Raw genomic sequence first — 17,404 nt, 5'->3', positions numbered from 1 at the left:
TTAACAACTGATCCCTTCAGAAACCAAACAAAATAACCAAAGAGCATTCCAAGCAGACAATTATTTCTTCTCTCCATTGAAAGTTCTCAATCCACTTGCTCTATACTTTATGGACTTTGCATAGTGCATCTTCTGAATCACTACAACATACCATAATTCTCTTTTTATCAATAGCTCATGCCTTACAAATACTCTGTACCATAATGCTATGAATTTACATTATCAAACACAACTTTATTATAAAATTGAATATCTCATTCCAAAAAGCCACATTCCTCTTCTGTAATTCTCTATTAGCAAACATCTGTAACAAATTTTCCATTATTTTTCACTGGATAGTTTCCAGCTCCCTGGCCTTCAGATCCATTGGTCTTAAGGCTTCTTCACTTTAAATACAGGAACTGTGCTGGCATCTTAACATTCCTCTGCTATTCCTACAGTGATCAAAGAGTAATTAAAGCCAAATATCGGCAGGCTGGAATTGAGCAGCATTTATTATGACTTCAAGTAAGGAAAGATTCTAAGAAATGGAAATAAGCAGAAGAAAACTGTAGCTTGGATAGTGTGAGCATAATGCTATTTGGTAAGGTAGTCTGGGGAGCTGGAAGGAAGACACAAGGCATAGGGTGATGTAGGGAGCAGGCACAGCACAGAATAGTAGTACAGAAGTGGTGTTGCTGAGAGAGGAGTGAGCAAAACGTGTTTACCAGGTGATGGGTAATGTTAGTAGAGAAGTTGTGATGAAATGCCAGTGGGTGAGAAGAAGCTGGAAAAAAAGAGCTGGAGGTTGGGGAAGCATAGAAGAAAGAGTGTGTGCAGGAAAGGGTCTGAGATGAAAAAAAAAGATGAGATGCTAGAAAGTATAGTGCTGGAACACTGCATTTTTAGAAGTTATGAAGCCCCTGAGGGTGGAAAATGAGCTGCGAATGTTTCCGGCAAAAGACCAAGTTAAATGCAGGAAGGGATTATTACGAACACCATAATCCAGGGGATTGGAAAGAGGTAGAAAAGTAAGAAGGGCTACTAATCCCTAATTCTCTCTTTGCTACCCTTTTTCAGGATTAAAATGTGCACCTAGGAGGATATTGAGGATTAGGAGAAGTGTGTGTCTAGGAAGGGGCTAAAGAAGTGATAGGAAAGGGGAGAAGGAAGGTCTTCTAGAGGTGTAACCAGGCCTCTAAAAGAGCATGAAGGACATTGTCTTCAGACCTGAAGGCAATACAAGGGAAGACATGTGCTTGGGCTGGCAAGAGATAACCTCAACTCCATAATCATTCCCCAGCCATGTGCTAGGGTCTCCCCAGCCCCTCCACTCAACCAGCCCAAAGCCACCCTCCAAGGGTCCTGGTGCCAGCCTAGGCAGCATTCAGAGGTGGCCCTGCCTTGGACAGCTTGTCCTGAGATGGCTGCAAGTTCTGACATGCTCCCTGCTCTCTGACAGCAGGTGGGTCCCAACAGGCATTTATTATGAGGGAAAAAGAGCCACACAGAGAAACACAAAAGTGTGTATTTTGCTCTATTTTGAGACAAGGCAGGTGCTGCTTCAGCCTAAATAACTCCCTGGAGTTCCTGTGGCTAGGAGACAAGTAGATGCTTCACACACAGACAGTCATTTCCAAGAGAAAGGAGGCTCCAAGCTGTGTTTCAAACTCCAAGGAAACACAAAGAGGTGGAGCTGGGCAGCACTGAGTCATGGGATGAGGACCATCAGCTGGGGAAAGAGCTTGACTCTGTGGCAGCAGGGACAGTACTGCAGAGAAGTTGCTCTCTGTGTCACCATGGCCTCTTCACGGCCAGGCCACCACAGTGCCCCAAAACCTGAAGCCCCTTGCAGGGTGAGACCCTCCTTCCCTCCTGCCGTGGGGAGCAGGCTCTAGGACTTCACGGCAGCCTCCTCACTGCACCCATCCTCCAGCCGCCAAGGGCAGTCGACGTAGCGCAGCACCCCACTGACAGGGCCACGCTTGGTGGGATCCAGAGCCAGCAGGCTCCGCAGCATCCCGGCAGCCTCGGCTGTCAGGCGCTTCCAGTGCCGGGGCACGTCCTTTTCTAGGCCTGTCTCCTGCCACTGCATGAAGTCCTCAAAGAAAGGGTCCTCTGGCAGGCTCTGCTCCCAGGGGAAGTAGCCGGTCAGCAGGCAGAAAAGCAGCACCCCGAAGGCCCAGGCATCCATGCTGGTGTCGATGGGCACCCCCTGGGCGTCAGCAGTGTTGCTCAGCTCGGGGGCAGTGTAGGGGATTACACCGGCCACCAGCTTGAGCTTGGTACCCTTGGGCCGCGTGAGCCCGAAGTCAGTGAGTTTGATGAGGCGGCAGTCGGGGTCGAAGAGCAGCACGTTCTCAGGCTTGATGTCGCGGTACACCAGCCCCCGGCTGTGGATGAACTCCAGCGCGCTCACGAGCTGCTTGGCACACTGCTTTGCGGCCGGCTCAGGGATCCCGTCCTGCACAGGGAGAGAGATGGGCGGGATGGCACACACAGGCCCTGCCAGCCGGCCTCTCACCAGAATGCTCTGCACTGGGAAAGACCTTCGCATTTCTTGCCTTGCAAGCCCATGGCTCCTTCAGTGCTGCAGACCCTAGATGGACCCATGGGCCATTGCCTTCACCTCCCTCCCTCTGACCTAGCCAGCCTTCAGAGGGGCCAAATGCTGCAGCCCCAGTCCCCATGGCCTTGTAGCAACACTCACGCGGGGTTTGATGATAGAGATGAGGTCTTTGTGCAGCGCTGGTTCATAAAGGAAACCATAGTATTGGCTGGACTCGATGGCAATTCCAAACATGCTGATGATGGCAGGGTGGGTGGCGAGGGACAGTGCTACACAATATTCATACAGGAAGGTGTGCAGCTTGGTACTGGCTTTGGGTAGGAGTTTGAGAGCCATAGGAGTCCCTGGGGATGGGAAGAGTGGGTTAGACTCCTCTGAAAGTCACTCACACCAAGGCAGGACAGAGCAGCCACAGATCTGGGCAGTCACAGCCACAGGGAGGTCTCTAGTCCAAAGTTTGTGAGGGTATACCCTGTGGACACCAGGTCTGGGAACAGGCACTGCCACTGGTATGACTTTGGAGCCCTGGGCATGCACAAGAGCCCTGGGCAGAGTAGGGACATTCAGGAAGTGTGGGCCCATCAGTCTGAGCTGGGACTTCTGGGGAAGAGCAGTGTCAGGGCACTCGTATGGCCCACCCTTCATTCATTCATTCATTCATTCATTCATTCATTCATTCATTCATTCATTCACAGCCTCTGTCCATGGGCCTTAGGGCACCACTTCAGCCCAGGCTTGGGGCTCCACTCCCTGACTGAGCCCTGGGGTGGGACTGCTGTTTCCATCTATATCACATCCATGTTGGTGCCTATCTGTGAACTCTCTTGATCCGGACTTGTGGATTAACTTCCCGGCCTGACCTTGGACCTGTCTCATCACTATAATCTTGCCAGATATTCTGGGCTGTCCCGTGGTATCACCTGCTCCCTGGCTGCATGTAATGGGGTGGTTTCTGGCTGGGGAGGTCCCCATCCTGTTGGTCTCCCTGGGAATCCTCCCTGCCATGCCTAGTTCCTGGCCACGAGGTGCCACCAGCCCACCCCATGCCCTGTGCCCCGGTGAGTGGAGAGGAGGCAAGGCACAATAGTTCACAGGGTGCAGTTAGTGCCTTACCTCTCTGTCTGTGGGTCACCAGCATCACATGGCCATACTTGCCCCTGCCCAGCTCCCGAATAACCTCATAGTGCTCAGCCACCTCAGCGCGCACCAGGCTCTGAGCAGTGATCTCCAGGAGCTCCTCTAGCTTGGTAGGTGCTGCTCTCCCCACCGCTGCTGCAGTCACAGCTGAGCTCTCGGCCATCACTGAGTGCTGCAGAAATATCACAGCCGGAGTCAGGAACAACAGAGCATGCACAGGGAAAGCCAGATCAGGCATGCAACACAGCCATGCCATGGCAGGGTGTATTTCTGCCACTTGGAGCCTGAGCAGTCCTGCTGCTGTGCTTGAGTTGAACTTGCACTTTTATACAGAACATCTGTGGGCAAAGCCCCTCATCGTAGAAAAGGTTTCTGTATTGAAGGGAGCCTCCTTCAGTCCTCTAATCCTTTTGCCCAGTATTAGACAACAGGCAAAACATTAGCAGAATCCCAGATTTTCAAGCATGACCCAGCCACCCACCTTAGCTTACTGCAGCAGGACCTTGTCTCTCTGCTCAGAATCCTACCTCTACTGCTTGTAGAAGAAAGTCCTTGAGGTAGCAGCCGAGACAGACCTGTCCCTTAGGCAGAGGCACAGCTAGCACATGAAAAAAAGGCAGAGTACCCTGAGGAAGGCAAAGGGAGCTCAGTACCTCACATGCCTGATGACATTTTTGACCAAAAGTCACTCATCTGTGCAGCCTTATACAGGAAGTAAGCTAGAACATCAATGGCATTTTGAGCTGTAGCCAGCTGCTTCAGACCTATTTCAGAGAAGTATATTTTCACTTTCCCAAGACAGTTACAAGGCAGCATTTTAAGGCCTCTGTGTCAGCACTCTCTGCCTGTCTACCTCCTTGTGCTCTGATCAAGGCACCTTGGGCCTGGGAGTCCCTCCTGGCTTTGGAGGAAGGTTACAGGCCAGAAGGTACTTCTGGAGACCACTTACTGCAACCTCCTGCTCAGAGGAGGGTCAGCTAGAGCACGTTGTCCTGTGCCCAGCCCAGTTTTAAATATCTACAAGGATGGAGACTCCACAGCTGCTGTGGGTAACCAGTTCCAGTGTTCAATCACCTCTGTGGTAAAAAAGATTTTACTTATGCTTAAATAGAAGTTGTGTTTCAGGCCCACTGTTCTGTCACTCAGTATCATCTGATGCTGTGATACGCCTGGCTGTGTGTTTTTGCAGGTATTCATATGCATTGATCAGAAGCCTTCTCTTCTTGAGGCTGATCAAGTCTCAGGTCTGTTAGCCTCTCCTCCTATGAGAGACATTCCAATATCTTAACTGTCTTCACAGACTGGATTTTTTCCGGTATGTCCGCATCTCTCTTCTGCAAAGGAACCCCACTGCTGCTAAATCCAGTCATTCTTCAAAATAAAGAAATTTGGAAAAAAGAATTATTTAAACCTGGGAAATCTACAAAAGGGCTGGATTTGTACAGGATCCTGGGACTATTTGTGGGAAGGTTCTCCTTCTCTTCCCTTCTTTTTCTCCTAGACTGCATTTCTAAATCTTATCCAATTCAGAAGTGCCAAGTAAATGGCCCTACTTTTCTGTAAAGGCTTTGGCTTGCTGTGAGAGTCAACAGCAGTCAAATTTAGTACAGTCAGTAGGGAGTACAACAATGAACAAATGTTTGCATGGGAGGGGATAAATGGAAGGCTGGGGAGAACTCACAGGGAAAGAGTGTCTGGGAAGTATTTTAGAGATTTTGCTTTGATGTCCTCCTGTTTGCTACCCAGCCAACAGGGCTTGTGAAATTCCAGGCAGCAAGGGCATCTCAGAACCCACAAATGGACCCACCCTGCCAAAATATTTCCAAACTGGTGCTTCCACATTTAGGTGTTATAGAGGGAAAAATTTAGGTTGAATATAGAGAAAACACCTAAAATGTAGTAGACCTGGGAAAGGCATAGATATTAGATAAGCTAAAGCCACATTAAATAGTGGAATGGAACAACAGGAGAGATGACTGCTTGCCATTTGAAGAACACATTATATGAGTACTTGTGGAAAAAATATCAAAATAGCTTTTCTGTGAGGCAGTGTTTCTTCTATGTCAAGTTCATGGTCATATACAAGTTCTTGTCAGAAAATGGTTCAGAGTCTTCTTAGATAGCTGAAAATCTCAAACCTGAGTCAGGTAAAATTTCTTCTGTTGTATGCTGGCCACTTGTTACTGCTATTTAGCCCGAAGGTTAGAATCTTCTTGTTGCATCAACTCTACGTATTATTCAATAGTTATGTACTTTTAGATATATATTAATTAATGTTTTATTTGTATTCAATTATTTATAACATGATTCATCCATTTTATTAGGTTCATTACTTTTCTCCTATTTACTATGCAAACACTTGCTTTTGTGAGTGGGAGGACAGGCTTTTCTGTATATCCTTGGTTCTCAGTTCACTTCAGGGAGTCAAAACATTTCAGTCCATAAGCTTTTGCAATTAAAAAACCCAAAACCACCCAAATCCCAAAAACTCTTGTATTCTTCCACTCCACAGTTCAAGTGAACTGCAATATAGCTGGAATAGATCCATACTGTGGCCCCAACAGCATGGGAGGGAAAATGGTGCAGGCTCAGAGGAGAGCACTAAAGTGAATGAGCCAGCTTGGAAGACAGATCGTCCAGAGGATATGGGTAAAGTTTCTTGAGGCCCTGTGACCTGTGGGTCTGATCAGGGCTCCTTATGAAGGAAGCCCCAGCTGCAGTCACTCCAGAACAGTTTGCAGACTTTGGCCCTTGCTGTCCTTGAAGTCATTAATTACAAGACAAAGTCCATACTTGAGAAAATAGCCGGCGTTGTCAGGTCTTTCTTTGAGATGCCACTGCGATTAGCTAGGAAGGTAAGTGAGGATCCAATCTGGGTCACTGCTGAGTAAAGTGTGCCTGGGTGATCTGCACTACTTCTGATACCTTCTAAAGTGTCATTTTCCCTGTGCAGATTGACAAGCACTGAGGAGGAGGTCACCAGGACCCTGGCCAGGATGCATTCACCGTTTGGCTGTGCTGTATTGAAGGCAGCAGGCAGAGTCCTGTTCAAAACTGTTCTTTCCTCCACTATTCTTTCTGTGTTTCACCCCTGCTAGAGGTCTTACTTCCAGCCTGCTGATTTGCGAGAAACTGTAATTCCTCAAAAGAATCTCTAATTACAGCAGCAAAAAGCTCACATCCTTTACACCATCACAGGATACTTCTGTACCCCCTGAGAAGCTGAGGAGGATCTAGCCTATGGAGATACAATGTCCTAGTCCAGGTAATGTTATTCTAGTTCTTCAAACAAAATGATTAATGTATTTAGTGCAGAAAAGCACTTCATACATGTCAAAAGCCAAAGACAGTGTTATCTCTATACAACAGAGACAGTGCCATGATGACAGAATCACAGAGGTGTTTAGGTTGGAAGGGACCTCTTAAGATCATCTAATCCAATTCCCCTGCTCAAGCAACAGCAATTGAAGCAGGTTGTCTAGGAAGGTGTTCAGTCAGGTCTTCAATATCTCCACAGATGGAGATTCCCATCAATGATCACTGCTTGGAAGAGTCTGGCTCCCTTTTCTTCATTCCCTCTCAGCAGATATTTATATACACCAATAAGGTCCTCTCTGAGCCTTCTCTTTTGCAAGCTGAAGAGTTTCAGCTGTTTCAGCCTCTTCTCATATCAAAGATACTCTATTAAAAATGGCCTTGAGCATATGGCATGTGGAGCCACTTTCTTGTCTGACCTTCTGCAGAGCCTTAATACAAACCAAATGACAAATAGCATCTGGGGCATCTCTTACAAAAAAGTCATTCAGGCTTGATCCAATGACAATTGGTCAATTATAAATGCCAGTGTAAAAATTCTTGCTGTTACACATTTATATGATACCCTAATCTGAATTTACCTAACCTGCCCATGAAGTTCCTCAGATAAAGAAAATAGGTTTTTGATATCTGTTAAATTTCTTGGGACTCTTGCAGGGTTTATATGCACTGTGGTCAGAGGTATGACCACAGGCTATGAGAACACATTTGCAGTTAATTACATTGACTAAAACTATCAGACTGAAGCTCAGTCTATGCATTTAACCAATGCTTAGGCTTCACAAAGCACCTGTCACACTGTGCTTCTGTAGTGCCTGCACCAGTTAGCTGAAAAACAGATGTGATGCTTCCAGAAGATGTGGTCACATTTTGAATTGAGAATAAGCATCTCTATGCTCTCTGATCAAGACACCCCTCAGTCTTCTTATTGGTTCAATGCCTTCAAATAACCTTCTGTCTAATTGTCAAACCAAGCTCTCAGATTGTCCAGCTCACAGATCTGTTTCATAGCCCTTTTCTAAAGCCTCATCATTTTTCTCCTCCCATCCCCCATGTTAAAACCCTGACTGTCTTGGGGAGAATGTCTCCTGTCACACACTCAGCTAGAATTCCCCCCTGCCTCATTCTGTGGCCTCAAGATCTCCTTTTGTGGGAACAACACACAGGCTGTACTACCTTATATTTCCATTATGAGTTCAGAGTTTTTCCCAATTACTGGGGAATGCTGGGGGAAAAATTCACTTCCTCTTCCTGTCCGTTTATGGGTGCTGCCTACCTGGTTTCTACCTGAATATTTTTTGCACCATGTTTAGTAAAGCACATTTTGCTCAAATGGATTTAGTGTACCAAGTAATTCAGATCACTTCATTCCGTTGTTATAAAACTTCTGCTTAGGGGCTGTGTAAGGACCCCACCTGCAGGCACTTCCCACCATCCTCTAAACTGTTGGTTTGAAGCAGTTCTCATCCTGGTATTGGTTCATATAGCACCTGCCAGAAATGTCCCATTCACTGGTTGTTTCCTGGAAGTTATCTGTACAAATTCATTCCTGGTATTGGTCTAAACCAAGAAGCCACACATTTTTAATTAAGTTCTGAAAGCCCAGTATATAGTGGAAAATATCATATTTTATTGGTGTTCTTACCTTAAACAATTAATTTTTTTAAATCCTGACTCTGTTATAATACTTTTACCTTTGTCAATGATCTAGACAAAAACACTGAAATCATCCAGAAAATGTTTGCAAATGGCACAAAAAGGGTTTGGGTAGACAATGCATTGCTTCACAAAACTAGTGCATGCACATACACACATACAAAAGTGTTTCAAATGACCAAAGAAGTCAGGATTTCAGTCTGGCATTAGATAGGTGACAGGAAAAAAAAAGTCATATGAATCAGACACATCTAGATTCTTCATGCTGCTTAATGGGGACTATGTAAATCCAGAAATATAGATCTGGTATAGCCTCACTTCCCTTGCAGGCTTTAATACATTGGATGATACAGAATGGCAGTAGGAATAATCTGCAGTGATATAGATACACATCTTAATGATAGAGATACAAGTCTAAGAGCATAACAGTACAAGGGTTACTGATGTTGCAGATTCCACTTTTGCATTCACTTTGCTGAAGAGAATGCCCAAAAATAATTAGACACAGAAAACATCAGCAGTGAGAGGCAAACTAGCATTTTCCAGATGCTAAATTAAGAAAGTAAGCTTCGCTGTAAACAAAAAAAATAGAGACAGCTGTTCAGCTTCACATAGGCTGAGATGATTGTAACAAAAGAAGATATCTGTTCTGAGGCAATGTGCCTCTTACAGTGAACTCCAGTTTCTGCAGAGGTTCCTACATACAGATGCCGTGAGGCAGTCTGAAATTTAATCTCTGAAAATCAGCTGAGTTAAGGAAGCTGTATTTCTGAAGAGCTGGCCACCTGTTAACAGCTTCTTCTCTACAATTGAGAATATCACACACCAGTGGAATTTGTATTTTTATAATAAATTTATTTTCTCTGTTTGCTCTGCTTTGTATTCTTCTTGAATACAAATGTTTCTTGAAATGTTAAAAATATATTGATGTGAAGAAAGCCTGGGTAAATTTCCTGAACTCTTCTGGAGGGTAGGTGATAGATCAACAGAACCAGATACTGGATATTTTCTATCTTTTTAATGATACTGGTGAGCCCACAGTTCAGCAAGCTAGCATTGGTGTCCCCAGTTTGACAGAGAAAGGACCAGAGAAAGTCATGACAATGACAACAGGGCTGAAAATTACAGGGGAAACTTCCAGGGGAGCTGTCTTTATAGCTTATCAAACAGATAGTGAAGAAGTCACTCTATCACCTGTATGTACCTTCCCAAGTACTGGAATTTCACTAAAAAGGGTTCTCCCAATTAGGTAGAAGCATTATAATAAAACCAACAGAAGAAGCTGAAGTGAGGCCATTTCAGACCTCTGTTGTGGTGCAGATTTTGTGAAGAAGAATATTTGCCCCTAAAAGTCTCATCAAACAATATGGAAGGATATCCTTCCATCCCCATAACTTTTGGCTCAAGAATGGCACTTTTTTTTCCTAAAAGGTCTACTCTGGTGCAAACCACGTTTAATACGACAAGGGATAAGAGCAGATTATCGCAATGTTTGCTTCTGGCCTTATTACTGGTAGATTTATGAACTTCTTTCTAAAACTCGTCAGCAGGCTAGTGCTTAATCTCGCTGCCGAGCATGGCATGACTGTCCCGGTAGCAGAACTGTGTATTGCTGTCCTGGGGCAGAGACACTCAGCAGCCTCCCCGGAGAGCCCCGTAAGCCTCTCCACAGCACGCAGCACACCACAGCCTCTGCACAGCAGCCTCCTCGGACAGAAACCGGCAGCAATCCCACCGGGACCAAGCCACATCACCCCTTTCTCCCAGCCAACCCGCCAGTACCGCAGCACCATGCGACCGGACCCAAGTGGACGCAAAGCAGCCTCCCAGGGCAAAGCCACCAACGAGCTCTCCATCAACCCGCTCTGGGAAATTGGGTGCGCTCCGCATTGCGCCGGCACACCACTCTCAAGCCTCCAAAACCAGTTTGAGAGGGGTGGGTGCCCTTTTATATGCCTGTCCAGTGTCTTTCATCCTGCCACCGCTGCAACTTCCCTTCCCACTCTCCTTTCCCGCCTGTACTAAGCCTCTCACCTTCTCCAGCAGCGCAGGACACCCAGCCAGCCGCGACTGCCGCGCTCCCCTCGCCGCAGCCGCCGGGCTCAGCCTGCGCCAGCAGCCGGAGGGGGCTGCCAGGCGCTACGGGGCCAAGCGTGACGCTCCGCCCAGTCCCCATGGCTCTGGACCTGGGGGCACACTGCCTCCCCGCTGAAGGTGACCTTCGGAAGGGAAGAAAAGAGGGGGAAACGGAGGAGGAAAGGACTATCCATCTACCGTCTTAATGGAGGGGGATGTGTTTCAGGAGTCGGGGTGGGATTATTTCTGCTCTAGCCACAGCATTGTAAACCCCCAGGGACCATTGGCAGACCCGACTTGTTCAACTCTTTGCTCCAGCTGAGGGAGCAAAGCAGCTCCCTGGGCTGGAACATGGTCCTTGCTCTGGGGCTGTGCCAAGTAAGAGTCCGTTCCTGATGGCAGCGATCGGAACAACCGTGGACTGCCAGTGCTTGTCCTTGGCTACCAAAGGTGCCCATGCCAGTGAGCATCAGAGACCAGGCACAAACCATGGCTGGTTCAACGACCCCTCTTCAGGCCCAGTGGGTCAGGGTCCTCACACACACCAGGGCTGCAGAGCATGATGGTGAGGCTGAAATTATTAATGATAGCTACAATGACTTGCAAGCATTTCACCTATTCTCAGTACCTCCCCCCAGAGTATTCTCCTGTGCCAAGGTCTTCCTTCTTCCACTTGAGCATGGAGATGAAAACATCTCCTGGGTGCAAGGACACCATGCAGGTCCTATATCTTGGCTCTTAAACACTGCTTTTTTCTCTCAAGGAAGTGGATCAGTTTGTGTATCTGAAGCAGTGGTGCATGCAGCTGTGACACAGATGTGTCACAGCACTGGCCTCCTTGTTCCCTAGAGCCAGAGCCATGCTGGGCACTTGTAGTGATGAGCCTCAGCACTCCCTGGGGGCAGAGAATTGGGAGGAAGACAGTCTAAGAGAGGAGAGAAGAGCAGCCCCCATAAACATAAGTACTCTGGGTCTCCAGCACAGGCCTGAACATTTTCACGTGATCTCAGAAGGGAAAATAATTGTGTGAAGGGCTGTCAGTGCTTTGTCCCCCACAGGGGCAGCGAGGTGAGATGCACTGTGAAGAGCCAGTGTGCTGCCACTCAGAGATGGTGCAAATCAGAGGGCAAGAGGAGTAGCACAGTCAGGCTCCCAGCTGTCCCTGTGCTTCTGGATAAGAGGTGGGGTGTGAGATTGTTGTACTGATGACCCAAAAGTCTTTCTCCATTCAAGGCTGCTCCTTCACACCCATTCTGGAAGGCGTGACTGGTAACATTCTTCATGTGCAAAGTCCCTACAGGCAGGAACATTACAGCTAAGGGTGATGCGAGTGTACTGAAGAAATATATCCAACATCCAAGAACTCAGCACTGGGATAAATGGGGTAGTGTAGCCACTGCTCTCCGGGAACAGGGACCCTGTATAACCTATAGTCTTCTGGTGGAAAGTGTGAGACTGTTGCGTCTACTTGAGAGACAAGCAAGAACTGAAGAATGTCCCTGGGGACTGGCTATAATTTACAGTTACAATGTAATACTGGGAAAGCAGCCCAGGTTCTGACTCCTCCAGTCCCTCTCTCCTTCTCTCCAATCACTATCTTATACATGCTTCCAAATATAGGAAAAAAATACAGTCATCTTCCTTATTTTCCAGTTAATTTTTGAGAGACAGAATCCCTACATTATCTATTTCTATTGAGATGGGCACCTGCTGAGGGGTTTGGTTTAGAGAAGACACCTCTTCCACAGCCGTACCTGGAGTGCACTGACAAGTAGCAATTTCGCTGAGGGCTTGCCCCTGATCTGCCATTCATCTGACGCTACATCTGCAGGGCTTGTCCTGCATTCCTCATTAGCAGGGAATATGTCACGTACCGTGTATCACATGTGTGTTTGAGAATCCCTGACCTCCATTCCCTGAGCACTGGGCACAGGACAGCTGTTGGAGGCCCTAGGGCTGCAGCACGACTGATGAAGTCCACACCGGTGCATTTCAGGACCTCCGTAATTTAACACCTACACCTCTCTCACCAATGCTGCGCACATTTGGTTCAGCTGGCAACCAAGATGTTGGTCAAAGTCAACACTTACAGAATATGGAAATATGATGTAACCAGAATTGCCTTAGTGTCTTGGAAAGTTTGAGCCCAGGCTATGGAGGAGAAACTGGGAAGGAGAGAGGGGTGTGGGGAAGGTGTTTTTTTAGGGTCTTACTTTACTTCTCATGATCCTGCTCTGATTTTTTTAGCAATAAATTCCATTACTATCTCTAATTTGAGCCTGTTTTGTCTGTGACAGTATTGGTGAGTGATCTCTCCTGGTCCTTATCTCAACCCAGGAACATTTTATTATATTTTCTCTCCCCTGTCCAGTGGTGGAGGGGGAGTGATAGAGAGGTTTTGGTGGGTGTCCGACATCCAGCGAGGGTCAACCCACTTCAGTGACACATACAAGCATTGGGGATGGCCTCTGATATGTAACAAATACTGTATGAAAATGCATCCCTTTCCTCCTCCGAAATATGGTTGGTTTAGCATGATGAATATCCTGTCTCTTGTATGTCTGGCTCAGAATAGGCAGCACAAAGAAAAATAATAGAGCATTAACATTTACAAGAGCCGGACATGGCAGCCAGTGTCATAAAGTCATAGCAGTGACAACTGCATGAGGAACAGCAGGACTAAAGTAGCTACAGTAAAGGGACATAATCAAGAAGGGCTCTCCTTTCCATCCTTCTTTCTCTTCCCTTATCACTCATTCTCAGCATACACAGAGCAGGCTGTTTCACTCACATCAGAGCAGCAGCAGTTCTTCAAGCACAGCCATACACAGCCCCAAAGGATCAGGTTTGATCTCTTAATAGAGAGTCCTCTCTAGTCATGTGATGCCAGATGTATGGTTGCAAAGGAACACTGCCCTTCCAAAGAGAAATCCGCCATCCTCAGCAAGTACCCTAAGAACCATGGAGGGAACTAGCTGTCCCAACACACTTTCAGCAGGACACTCAGTTTCTCAAGTGTGAACCCTTTTTCACAATATCCCTGGCTGATGACTCTGATGATTTCCGCAGGAGTTGGGTGAGGAGGTCTCTACTCCTGTTTCAGAGTTACCCAGCCCCACAGGGCTCTTTAATTCCTGTTCTATATTATCAGAGGCACCAACAGCATCTAGGGGAATGAAAGATTTGATGCCATTTCAACCCAACAGAGCACTCTTTGGAGGTGTGGAGGCTTATCAGCAGGGGTATGTGTGAGAGAAAGTTGCTGAAATATGAACATCAGGCTCTTTTAGAAGGGCCTAAAATGGCATTGCTCTTTTAATGCTGTAGTCTATGGCAATGCTCAGTTTGTCTCTGTATTTTCAAACTGACCATAAGCATTTATTCAGAACATCTCTGATAGCAGCTTTTCAGAGCAGTCCCAGTCCCTTAGTTTCCAGCATTAAATTTTGCTCAGCCTTTTTCAGATCCAGTTTTGTGCCTGGCACTGGGGTGGGAATCAGTCTTTGAGCTTCCCCACTGCCCTTCTCCTTCTTCTGTTAATAATTCTGTGAGCTGCCAACAGTTTCCTCCCCCCCAGCCTCAGCAGACAGGCAGGCAAGCCAATCTGCAGGGTACTACAAGGTGGGGCCCTGAGCTCTCCTTGGCACAGGCAGGGTGCTCAGAGGAGTCCACCAGCTGCACAGACCATTTGTGCTCTGAGGTCATTCAGTGCTACCCCATCACTGAGGAATCTGCTGGCCGCCTTCCTGACAATGCCGTACAATGTCCCACCTCACTTTCCAGCTAACACAACAGTCATGCTGAGCCTGGGCCCTGCTCCCCAGAAGTGCTTCCCAGCTATGTTCCCCATCTTTGTCAAAACCCCTCACACATGAAAGTTCTGGTCACCCACTGAACATGGTATATGCTTCAAAGCATGCTGCTCAGCCCCACTTCAACCTACTCCCTCCATGTTGCTGCTAGGTGCATTGGGGGCAGAATGAATGCAAGAGGCAGTGCTAATCCAATGGAATCCGTGAGCACTGATGCCAGTGCCTCAGAGCAATGCTGGGGCAGTGCCCTTCCAACCCAGCACAGGGACAGGGATCCACAACTGCTGTATTTTTAACCTTCTCCATCTCTCCCATCCTGTCCTCCAGGGCTTAAAACAATATAAAATATCCAGTAACCATGGAGTACATCAGCCTTCTGCCTGAGACTTAATGACTTATTTGTGACCACAGGTACAGCTAGGGACTGTTCAGGAGGCAACTCAGCTTGCAGCTCCTGCCTAGCCTGGTAAGATGGTGCCATTGCAGGAAGCTCAGCTGGCCGGGGCTCCAGATGGCTTGGTGACAGATACTGGGAAGGGAAGAGTTGTAGTGAAAAAAGGCTGGACTTGCAGAAGAGTGGGACTCAGGGCAGGGACAACATGTTTTACTGGGAAAGCTTTCTTCTGTCAGGGCAGAGAGGTAGTCCAACTGCTCCTAAGTATCTGGGATCCAGGAGACAAGGGAGAAAAAGCTGGCAGGACAAGGTCTCTCCAGCCAAGTCTTGTCCCAGTTTGCTACAGGGTGAGAGCAGGCAGGCCCAGGGAGAAACTCAGGTTCCTTTGATCATCAGATGAGCTTGTGGTGGCAAAGCAGATCCAAGGTCTAGCTGAGAAACTGTTTTGCAGGTCAATGTCAATCCTGGTGGTGGCAGTCAGTGCCAATGATTGCCAGGCAGGTATGCGGTCAAGCCAGGAAGTCTGGGTTCAGACAAGGGTTCAGACAAGGGTTCAGTGAATATAGCCAGGCATAGCTGGGAAAGATAGGCCACAATACAGCTCAGGCAGGCACCAAAAGCCCAGGGCTGAAGTGAAATGGGTTTCCTGGCCCCATGGGAAGATGTTGCAGAGGGAGACCCAGGAGAGGCTGGTCAGGGCCATCAAGACTTAGCAGTACCCTTGGAGCAAGGCAAAAGGATGGCTCTTGCCTACCTCTCAATTCTTCAGCAGTTTCTTGCCTGCCTCTGGCAGTGGTCTGGAAGGCAAAAGATGCTCCCACTCCCTGAGGAAGGCTGATCCCTTCTGTGCTACCCTAGCTCATTTTTCATAGCTTCATCTGCACAAACAAGAAGGCCAGCACCCTGCAAGTCATCTTCCACCAACCAGCTCCTAGGGATCACTGCTGCTGGGACACTGTCCCCAGTGTTGCTGTCTGTCTAATGTCAAGGCGCTGGATGTGTCTCTTCTGGGGCTGTCCAAAAATTTGTGAGGAAGGGAAGCAGGGAGTTCAGTCACTCCCCTAGCTCATCCATGAGGATGCTGAATAAAACTACTCCTAGGAGTAGTACATGGGCTATTCTTGGAGGGAAAACTCACTGCTCTCTCCAGGTTCCAATAACAAAAAAACCCCCAACCCATAAAAACAAAAACAAAACCAACCAACCAACTGAAAAAAACCCACAACCATTGCAAAATAGTAAGACCTGGAATCCACTGTTAATTTCTTAAAGGATCTTATTTCCTGGACAATTCTAAAGACATTTTTTCAAAAACTGGGGCAGTGGGGGAGGGGGGAGGAGCAAGAAGGGGAGTAGGCGGGCACTATCCTCAGACTTTCTAAAACCACAGAGGTCAGTAGTTTCTGGAGGAACCCAGAGCACCTAGAGTGACTGTGTACCATTGCCCAACCATCTAGTTTCCTGAGATATTGCTGCTCTCCACCACTGTGCACAGTTAGTTCAGTACCCGCTCCCTTCTACTGTAAAACCTCATAGCACAGCAGCGCTAGCAGAGATCACAGGCTTGCACTACAGGAAGCTGGTCTTCCCACATGGGCACATCTATATATAAGTTCATTTAAGGCATCCCTATCAGCATTAGCTGAGGTGAAATTCAAAGTGATTTTCTGCACAGCCTCTGACTCAGATTTGTGACCATGGCCAGCTATCAGTGACGAATCAGGACCTGAAGTAGATCATTTCCTCCACTAGGAAAGACACTGATCAAAGTCCCTTCCATAATAGCCACATAAACTCCTTAAAAACCATCTCTTGGGGTTCCTGCACTATACTCTGCTATTTCTTCAGAGGAGGAAATGTCTGGGGTGTTTGTGATGATCTGGCTGGACCATGAGAGTGGTGCCTGTGTAATGTTGTCCAGTGGCTCTTCGCCACAGCTTGGAAAGACGAACACTTTCCAGCTAATGCGTTATTTTATTTCAGTGATCTCATGTTTAAAGCCTCATTTCCTTAATCTTAGGCTCTCCCATGGGGTCAGTAAATTCCACATTCAAAGAAGATTTTAATTCCTTGGTGAGTGACAAGCTGGAATGGCGATTTGAGCCCTAATCCCTCTTTTGAGTGCTGAATGAAGCATCTTGTCATTAGTACATCAACAGATGATATCAGAGATATCATGGGAATAGCAAACACCATCAATCTGAGCCAGCTGGAAAGCAATAAAGCTTGGAATGGTACCCTCTCCACCCCATCAGCCGGCAGGGATCTGCCAAGCCCTCCCCACCTCCCTCTTACTGGCGAACCAGTAGAGACATCTTTCTTTTCCTTTCTCTTCCAGCTCTTTTCCTGCCTTCAGACTCACCATTCCCCAATTTACATGGGAGAAAGTAATAATTAATTGTTCTACTTTATTCATTCCTGATTCACCTCCTGCTTTGAATTGTTTTCCTTGACTTTCTACAGAAA

At 47.2% G+C, this 17,404-nt stretch overlaps 1 protein-coding gene across 1 annotated transcript; it reads right to left on the bottom strand.

The window, feature by feature from the left end:
• Positions 1 to 273: 273 nt before the first annotated feature.
• On the bottom strand, positions 274 to 3,853 carry LOC138105816 (serine/threonine-protein kinase SBK2-like). Its single transcript, XM_069005902.1, has 3 exons — positions 3,662 to 3,853; positions 2,690 to 2,892; positions 274 to 2,443 (listed from the first exon to the last, which is right to left on the bottom strand). Exons 1-3 carry the CDS (start codon positions 3,846 to 3,848, stop codon positions 1,874 to 1,876), a joined length of 960 nt encoding a protein of 319 aa, XP_068862003.1. The 5' UTR covers positions 3,849 to 3,853; the 3' UTR covers positions 274 to 1,873.
• Between the last annotated feature and the right edge of the window lie 13,551 nt (positions 3,854 to 17,404).

This window comes from Aphelocoma coerulescens, chromosome 2 (assembly GCF_041296385.1).
Source record: "Aphelocoma coerulescens isolate FSJ_1873_10779 chromosome 2, UR_Acoe_1.0, whole genome shotgun sequence".
Classification (NCBI taxonomy): Eukaryota; Metazoa; Chordata; class Aves; order Passeriformes; family Corvidae; genus Aphelocoma; species Aphelocoma coerulescens.
The sequence above is the reverse complement of the archived record's forward strand: the minus strand, read 5'-3'. Positions and strand labels throughout refer to the sequence as shown.

Excerpts from the sequence above, each read along its gene's own strand:
- LOC138105816 (XM_069005902.1), bottom strand. The coding sequence starts at position 3,848 with ATGGCCGAGAGCTCAGCTGTGACTGCAGCAGCGGTGGGGAGAGCAGCA. Across the intron at positions 2,893-3,661 it reads GGTGACCCACAGACAGAGAG|GGACTCCTATGGCTCTCAAA; the intron begins GTAAGGCACTAA and ends TCCCATCCCCAG. Across the intron at positions 2,444-2,689 it reads TCTCTATCATCAAACCCCGC|GACGGGATCCCTGAGCCGGC; the intron begins GTGAGTGTTGCT and ends CTCCCTGTGCAG.